Source organism: Atta colombica, unplaced genomic scaffold, assembly GCF_001594045.1.
Source record: "Atta colombica isolate Treedump-2 unplaced genomic scaffold, Acol1.0 scaffold55, whole genome shotgun sequence".
Classification (NCBI taxonomy): Eukaryota; Metazoa; Arthropoda; class Insecta; order Hymenoptera; family Formicidae; genus Atta; species Atta colombica.
This window is the reverse complement of record NW_017259545.1, coordinates 428205-438017: the sequence shown is the minus strand read 5'-3', so window position 1 is coordinate 438017 and position 9813 is coordinate 428205. Positions and strand designations below refer to the sequence as shown.

Genomic DNA, 9813 nt, shown 5'->3' with positions numbered 1-9813 from the left:
ATATATATATATGAATGACGATTCTTGTGACGTAAGTACATTATGTACATTATGTAATAAAAAAAATTTGTTTATAATAAATTTCAAATCATGCTGCGGCTTTTTAAAGCAGAAACGACTAGACCAATTCCTGCTTCGTCCTCATTTAACGGATTATTGCTATGCATCGGTTATACAGCAACATACATACACATATATGTATATACGTACACACATATACGTATGTCTATATGTGCTCTCTACTAAAGAATCTCGATAAAACGTGGAAGCAGAAATGGGTCATCCGGCTTGGGTAACCTTACCGATTCGTCGATCAGACTGCTGTTAGTTGAGCTTTAGCATCTCCTTCCAGTGTACGTGCCTATTCTCATCCTGCGACACGAGAGAAAGAGAGAAAAAAAGAAGAAGAGAAGGATGAAAGGAAAAAAGAAAGGGGGGGGGGAGAGGAAGAGAGACTACGACATCAAGTGACAATTATTCTGTAGAATGACTTCGTGAAGATATGTTTCCATGATTTGAAAAATCAAACAATTCGAGCAAGCAGCAATTGATAATACTGTCACACTTTCACTTTTTAATATACACCCATATTAATGCTTTTTTTAATCTAAAATCCTGAGATAAAACTTATATTACTCTCTGATTATATTTATTCTCTGATTTTTTTCTCTATTTTCATTCAGATCACAATGCGGCAGGTGATGCTTTGATATCGAGTATAAACATAGATCGTTGAAAAATTCTGCAAAATGTCAGTTGACAAAAGTTTCGTTGATGAAATAATTGTTGAATAAAGAGATGTTAACAAAAGCTATGACTATATTTTATTCTAATGATCACGATTTGATAAATTCAATTATAAAAATATAAGGCAAATTTCGATTAAAAGCTATTTGCATTTCGACAAACTTAATTGTCACCTCTTTAAGCACACCATTCTCTCAGTTCATTATTTCACACATGAGAAATTGATTGAAAGATTAAATTCAAAAAAATATACGATTTATAACAAGAGAATTTCTCATATTGAGATGAAAAAAATAATAAATTTTTTAAAGTTTCGCATCCGGAAAATCAGACCATCGGTATTCGCGATAACCTCTCCGAAATACATTTCGGTTGCAAAATATTTCGAATAAATATATTTCAAGAACAAATATTCGATACTTTTAACAAAAACATCGTTGCAATTCCATGTTTTATTTTTCTTCACAAATTCACGTTCATTACCTTCATCTGACGTAATCAATAGCAATCGTAATAAAAACTAAATGAATTCGACATTTTCGTGGTTAAATAAAAGGTTATTTACTTATCAGCAAACGATTCTTACCGCTACTTTTCTTTTAGTGCATTTAAGAATAATTTCACTAACTTTGAAATCTTTAAGCATAGAGAGAAGGAGAAGATATCAAGAGATGTGTCTTTAAATTCATAGACTTCAAAAATAATTTACATTCTATAAATACTATTATTCATAAAGTTTAAACACACAATCGTCCTAAATTTTTATCTCGAGAATATAATTAAAAAAAAATTCCTTGATAGTCTAGAGCCGCAAAGGAAAAGTAAGATATGAAGACCCAGTTTACATTTCATTACAACATCAAATTAAAATCCTGAATTTACCTTGGGCCCCTTGAAGAAGAACCGCGGCAATTCCGAGGGGGTTGCCCGTATTCTGAATCTGGGCCTGGGCTTGGATCTGGGCCTGAATCTGGGTCTGGTTCTGATTTGGGGCCTGTTTGTTCGCCATGGTTGTGGCCGCACCGACCATCCTGGAGAACGCGGACATTGTCGCGGGACTGCTCGGAGGTGTACCTTGATGGGACGAGCCAAGAGCTTTTGTTTTGGAGGGAGATTTTTTTTTTTGAGGAGGGCACCAATCAGTAACAACACGGGTGAAAAACGGAAATGATCACAAAGCGCAAAAGGCAAGAAGCAAATTCTGCGAAGCGACTGTTGTCGCAACGCGTCATCGAATTATTTGAATCTTGATGATATCAAGAATGATATGCGAAGAAAGAAATATGTACAGAAGAAAGTAAATTTCTTAATTATCAATCAATTATTATAAAGGGCATGTTCGAAACAATGTGAAGTCATGAAGCCACACTCCACTAATTGGATCAAGTCATATAATGTTATTATTATCGAACTAATTTGTGTTAATTGTAAGCAGGTTAACGTGTACCATTATCGAGCAACATTAGTCTGGCAAACATATGCTAGAATTAGTTCCCGAGAAATTTCAGAACCAGACAGAAACATAGAATTGAAATGGGGAAATATTAGCAGAATTAGTTTAAAAAAAATTTGTTCAAAGAATTAAAGAAGAAATTTTAATTTCATCGGAATCATTGCGTGTCATAGATTATAGGAAAAAAGAGAGAAAAAGAGAGTAAGAAAAAAATGAACGGCATTAATTATTTGCGTACAGCCATGATTTTGTACAAATGGAATAAGAATAATGTGATCCCACGCAACTTTTCGCTCATGCATCCTATAGACAAAATTTATTCTTGAAATAGAAACCTAGAAGCGCGTTTGTATATGTAATCGTGCATTGTATATATAATCCGACTATATGTAGCGTTTAGCCACAATGAAAGTTCATTTTGCATAAGATATTGTTACAAGCAGTTTGCAATTAATATAGAACAGTAACGGTCGGTATACAAAACGTTTCTGCATAAGATTCTCATATTTTGTTAATAAATTCTTTAACTATTCAAAATAGACTTTTTCTTAAAATTATGTAGTTGCTAAAAATTGCAATTATTCAAGATTTAAATTTGAAGATAAGCGTAAATTTATTTTTAAGATGACTTTGATAAAAGTTTAATTCAAGGAAATTTAATTCACAAAAATATTTAAAGTTAAATCTCTCTTTCAAGTCGATACTTGTTTCCTAACAGAAATCAATTTAATTTTTAATTGATGAAAGATTGATAAACAATAATCCGCAAAACGAGCTCAAAATATACTAAAGAAATTCAGGGTCATATCGTGAAAAATTATTGTAATTATAATAAAATTAAGTTCGATATTTGTTCTAAAAAAAAAATAAATAGAAGAATAAATAGTATTTGCAAAAGCTATTTTTACTAAATTATTCCAAACTAAATTCTAAAGAAAAAATTTATCGAGAAGTATTTTTACTGTCAATTTCCTGAATTAAACTAATATAAGAATAAAACATAATTGTGCGAGATGAACAAAAATATATAAATACATGTACGTAACGAAATACAAGGAAGAAGAGAACTCTCTAGAAACTCACCGTAATTCTCTGTGTATTTGGACGAGCTGGGTATGGTATTAGCCATCACGATTATGTTCTGCGCGATAATTTTCCAAAATTAAATTATACGCGAACGGCACACAATGTTATTGTAATAGTGGCACAATATCAAATGCAAAAATTATTTTTTTGCAAGGAGACGAAAGTAAATCCCTTCGATAACACCGGAAAATATTTGTGAAATAATTAACGCTCAAAATCAACAGAGGCGAGCTTGTCGAGCTTGTCGAGTGACTCAATTCACTTGCGAGGTGGGTCGAACGTACATACAACGACGTTTTGAACCGCTGCCGATCTATTTTCAAGTAATGCCAAGCGGCCAGGTATTTTTGTTGACAGTACGTCTGAAGAGCGCGCGAGGCGGAGCGAAATCGCGACGCTTTCCGAAGAGAAATTCGCCTAGACGGAAAAAATGAGAAACAATGCGTATATGTGTACATTGTTAGTAACTAGTCAAAATTTCTCTTGAGTTCTTTGACAACGAAAACGAAATTTTAAAACGACAGCCTCGTATTATGTGAAAAAAGTTACGTAATGCAGTGTAAATTTTCAAGTGCAGTGAAATCAAGATATGTATATTATATTCTGGAAATAGTATCTAAGCTAATAACGAATTGCTTACGCATTTTTTTCATATATTATTGATCGAAGTAGACGTGTGAAATATTAATTACTGCGTATTAATGGAAATAAGATGATAATTATCATTGCAGCGATTTAGGGATCAAGCTCAGCTTTGTATTTACTGCGTGGTTAATTTTACATAGGCTTAAACTATCCACGTTGAGCTTACACTTGAGTAAACTCCCTGCGTTAGTTAGTTTGAATTATAAATCGAGTTAATTATAACTTTCGAGTTAATTACCACTGTGCACTAGCGCCGCCTTCATGCCGCTCTTATTATGACATAGTTGTAACTAATTTGGCGGCAAAGACTTCATTATATACATTTATATGCTCGTAAAACATCAACAATTATTGTTAATACTAGCTGATTATTTTATTATATTTAGCTTTTATTTTAGTTAATTGTATTTGAATTTTTATTTCTATTCTATTTAATTCCGATTATAAATATCAATGACACAACACTTGTTTAACGAGCTTTGATTATAGATAAGATTCTCCAATAAAAGAAGAAAAACAATCAAATTTAAATATAATTTATAATTACAGAGATGTAAGAACAAGTAAAGTAAAAAATATTACGTATATTTTTATATTCTCTTTTTTCCGAAGGGAAAAATCTTTCCTTGCTTTATGATTTATATTCTTTTGCTTATAAGCAAGAAGAAATTAGGAGAGTTAATAATTGAAATTAGTAGTAGTAATGTGTGTGGAACACTGAAATTAATAAATTAATTGCCGCATCACGATCCAATTAGACACAGACATTTAAATAAATTTGTTTCAAAGGATACATCGTTCTGCACGTAATGCATTTCATGGGATTCGATGATCAGTTTGATCGATGTCAATCACAATCATGATTATCAAACAACATAATCTCTAACTACACTCGCATTAACTATGAGATGTTATGAATTTCGCTGTTGTGAAGCGTATCGAGAGAAGGCTCAGGAGGATCCTCAGTTAAGATTACGGGATTAATTTTAAATTGATTAGAAAGGGAACTCACACGTACATAAGAGGAAAAAGAAAGCAAAAAAGAAACGAAGTTATCCAGAATGTTAGTTGACGAGACGAAAGGAGAGACGGTAAATCCGCCGTACAATTTCGCAGAAGCGGCAACAGAAAGGGTGCAAAAGCTCGGGCTCGAATCTGGACACGGAGCCTCTCATGAAATTGACCCTCTCCCAACCGTAATGATACTTTAATTATCCTTTCTCTGTTAATATCTCGTGGCTAATTGTGAATATTACATTGAGATAATTTTACGCATCGTAGTCGACTTATGAACGTTCTGGAAACTGAAACCGATCGTTTCTGTTCAGACGCAAAGAAATGAAATGCTCTTTCATAAATTCCTCTTTATTAACGCGATTAAAGATTATTGTGCACGTTCAAGAGATCACATCATTTAAATTAAGTCGCTTTGATTTAAAAAATCTCAATACAGTTGCGTTAATTTCTTAACACGTGATTTTTGTTAGAGTCCAAGCGATCATGTAAATTGTCATTTTTTAAAAATTTGGTATGCAATTAGTTTGATGTAAATATATTTACAAAGTATGTTTCTTACAAGTCGCACTTGTGATTATATAAATATAAAAAATGTATGTGTTGAAATAAATTAAAAATTCTGTTATGTCTTGCATAGAGTATTTCAAGTATAATATGTATTACGAATAATCAATTGTAATTGTGCCTCAATAAGTACAAATATAAAATTTATTAATTAATAATTGCCGCAACAACAATTAGATGGCTTTAAAATCAAATTAAACATAGTCCCTTAACATCACTTTAAATTAAACAAACATTTGTATAAATAACAAGAACAATCCGTCTATCAGTAAAACAAAGATAATTTTCATTTTGCTCATTTTGAACTTACGCGTATACAACTTCATCGATTATTACTCAGAAACATGTCAGCTGCGACAAACTAGGATTATCTTTCCACATGTTCGCTTGGACAAAGTGCCGTATGGGTTTGATAATACATGAATTATATCAGAGAGTACGAATTTTATCTAGAAAAAGAAACATTCGTCCCGGATGCGTGATAATATACAATTGCGTTTGTCTTGATAAAAACATGATAAAAAAATTCGTCAATATCATATAAACGAGAATATTACGCAGACATTATATGTATATGTAATAAGATAAAAATTACAATGATAATTATAGTATCGCAAAGTCACAAAATCAATTAAGCACGGATGGGAGAGGCCAGTGCAATCGCGCGACGTTTACAAAATAATGCACAATAGATACGTTATACGTATATATCTCGTCTCGAAAATTGGTTTTACCTTCGGGTTCTTTGGCAATGACCGTGCTGCTCCGGTCGACGCCGCCCTTCTTATCCTCTGTACAACATACACACATACATCACGTATACGAAAAATGTACGAACAATTTATATCATTACATAACGCTTAAGATATTTATATAGAATATCGATAAAGCCACGTCGCATGATGAGAAGCTAAGCTTATTTCCATCGATTTATCTAATACTGACACATAAATCATAAATATCACGTTCTTATCAAAAGAACATTGTAGAAGAGTGAAGCTTAAAAACAAACAAATGTTAGAAAAATTTTTTTATTAACTTCATAAATGTGAATCACTTCTTTTTTTAGTTAGCATATCATACGCAAAAGTAATTTTTTCCTGCTCGACAATGCTAAGAAAAAATTTGTTTGATAATTGATATTAATGAATAATAGAAATATTTGATGAATAAAAATGTTAATGAGAAAATAAATCAATCAATCATCGTTATATAAGTAAATATAAGATATACAAACAGTATAATAAATGATAATAGATTTATAAATTTAGAAGTGATGCACAAAAATCAGTTTTATTTTTCTGCCACGTATTCGCTTTATGGCAAAATGGAAGGTCTTCTTTGATAATTGCAATTAAACTTAGATTCTTACGTAATGGTAAATGGCCGAATTCCATGATGTTAACATTCATTGTGTATTCGACATTATTGATAATATAATAATAATATAATAATAATATAATAATAATAATAAATAATGATTACCAAGCAACAGACAGTATATGAAACGACGTAATTAGTAAATGTAAAATATCGCCATTTATAATAACACAATAATTATATGTATATAATTATACAAAACAGACATTCAGTGTAGAGTAATAATAAATCTGAATCTTTCATCGTCGATTATAAAAACATAAAATACAAAATTGTTTCGATAAAGGAGCAACGCTCTCAGTAAAGAATCATCAAGAGACGATTCCAAAAGGATTTCTACTCGGGTTTACCAAACTCTCAGTAGTATGTTTTAATGTCTTTGTACAAAATTTCCATTTGGATATTTTCAGCTGCTCACTTTAAATTTCAAAGCGTCCGTACAAAAGTAAAGAATATATCGTTACATCCCCCGTGACATTTTTGCTATTTAATTAACAATTTCTCATAAGTAATAGCAAGATTTACGATAATATTATCGTGCTTTTATTATCTATACAATTATCTACTATTTAATAATTTAAAAATTATCGTGTAATAACAAGAAAAATTATCTCGTATAAAGAAAGAAGTCATTACTTTGCGCCGATTATTAACCGTGCAAATTAATAGCAATCGATTTCTTTCATACAATGCCATGACTACTAAACACTTGTTATCATAAATTAACGAATTAAATTGACGATGCTTAATATAATGACGACGGGGGCATAACGAAATAGAATATCGTTTGTGATCGACGGTATGTAATGATTCTATTATGATTAAAATATTTTCTTTTTCTTTCTTCTTTTCATTTATGGGAATTGTGAAGACGAGTGATGTCATTACCATCGAACTATATGTATATAAAAAAGAACGGTCGTCAAATAGAAAAAAAGATCGGAATACAATCGATTGATAATCGGGATAGTGCTGGAGAGTACACTTTGCATTAAGAACGTGCACACGTCGATAAAAACACGTATCGATCGTATCTCGAGTAGTAGGGAAGTAAAAAAAGAAATTGTAATGCGTGCAGATCGAGCCGATCGTACGGTTTCAATGCTTCGGTCGCGATATTTGATTTGAATTATTTAGCAAAGAATTACTGGAAATACTATAATAGAATTACTAAATAAAATTATTAATAGAATTATTATAAGTAGAATTATTATAAAAATTTACTAATAAGATTTACTAATAAGAAGTATAAAATATTCTGCGTTTTAAATTATCCATAAAATTTTTAATTATTAAAAATTAAAATTTTTAAGTTTGGAATTTACGATAATATGATATATAAATCAATTGTTTTATTTCCTCAATGTAAATCAAATTTTATGTTTCTCCGTAATTATTCAAATAATTATTCAAATAATTTGCCAAATTTTCTTGATTCTACGTATAATCATATTGTCTCACTAATCAATATAAAAAAAACAAATTGATAAATACGTCGAATTATTTAATCTGTAATAAAAATTACATTAAAAAATTTTTCTATAACGTTAAATTGTGATTCCTCTCTCTTTCCCTCCCTCATGTTATAATCTTTTTGATATTCGATTCGAGACTTTGTAAAAAGCCGTACGATGGCGAGCAAGCGTGCGATAGGCGGAAAACATGCGAGAAATTGGACCAACACATAAAAAAACAACCAAGTGAAGGAAGTGAATGGAATCAATTCCGAGTTGGTTATTGCGTAGATGAATGGTTCAGTCGGCGGACTAAGCGGATAAAGCAAGTGACAAAAGGGTGGGACAGAAAGAATGAGGCAAAAGCGAAAAGACAGGAATAGTGAGACAAGCGCCAGGGAAAAAAAGAAGGCAAAAAGTATAACTGGTGTTCATAAATCCATAACACTGGGCTAAACATCGAGAGTCGAGATTTGTGACGACGACAGAGAGAGCGTGTTACGTGTTACGTGTTATTTGTTGCGTGCGCGTTCGTGCGTGCGTGCGTGCGTGCGTATATGTGTGTGTGTATTGTATTTGCGTGTATGTATGTACGTATGTATAAATATGCGCGCGTTTACATACATATGTGTGATTTTAAATTTGATATAGTAATAATGACCTAAATATAGGTAAGGACGTGTGATAATGTGTAAAGTTTGAAGAAGGTGAAAAGATCGTTTAAGAACACGATCGCAGAGAACACGATCGCATTTCTCAAACGTGGTATATGTGGAAGAGTCACACAGAGAAAAGTACATAAAGTGATAATGGGATGGAATTCCGGAAATTCCGTTATTTGCTATTAGATCGTCCAAAATTAATTTTATACTGATCTGTATGATTAGTTTTGCTGTAACTACAAACGATGTAATCCGAATGGTCAATTTACATAAATAATATATCAATCATTCAATAGAATAGAATTCTTTAAATTGTTACAGATAATATTATAATAGGATAATCCGAGCTTTTGAATATAATAAAATCATGCAATGTTAAATTTAACGATAAAATTAATAACTTTATCATTGGTAAATCTCTACTTATTTGCTCAATAGTTTGCATAATTCCATTCGATATAAAACACTCGATTATACTTTTTTCTCTATAGAGTTCGTTGATCCATTAAAATGACGACAATTTTTATATCTGTGATAATTGTCACTGCCACGTAAATTTTTGGCTGTGTTTCTCGCTGCAAATTTTTAAAATTAAGAAATACTTAGGCAAATTCAATGGCTGTACATATATGTTTCATCTAACAATTATTTTTTTCTCCATTTATAATCGCGCGACATTCAAACAATAAAATTCATTTTAGCTTTCTCTTTATTGACAATAAATAATTCGTTATATACTTGATCTATCGCTCTGGTTCACACAATAAAACCAAGAGACGAAATTAGAGTCAATTAATCAAAGAGT

General features: G+C 31.3%; 1 protein-coding gene across 25 annotated transcripts in view; it reads right to left on the bottom strand.

Moving 5' to 3' along the window:
- Positions 1-9813, bottom strand: part of LOC108691965 (calcium/calmodulin-dependent protein kinase type II alpha chain) — a 105871-nt gene that overhangs the window by 13794 nt on the left and 82264 nt on the right. For 8 of the 25 annotated variants that reach the window (XM_018199965.1, XM_018199966.1, XM_018199968.1 and 5 more), the window contains exons 12-13: positions 6247-6303; positions 1630-1821 (exon numbers count right to left, since the gene is read on the bottom strand). The exons of 9 other annotated variants lie outside the window; for them this stretch is intronic. In XM_018199965.1, coding sequence (XP_018055454.1) covers positions 1630-1821; positions 6247-6303 — 249 coding nt within the window. Of the gene's footprint in view, positions 1-302; positions 373-1629; positions 1822-6246; positions 6304-9813 lie in introns of all 25 variants that reach the window. 8 more of the 25 variants (XM_018199972.1, XM_018199975.1, XM_018199976.1 and 5 more) reach the window with 2 other exon arrangements.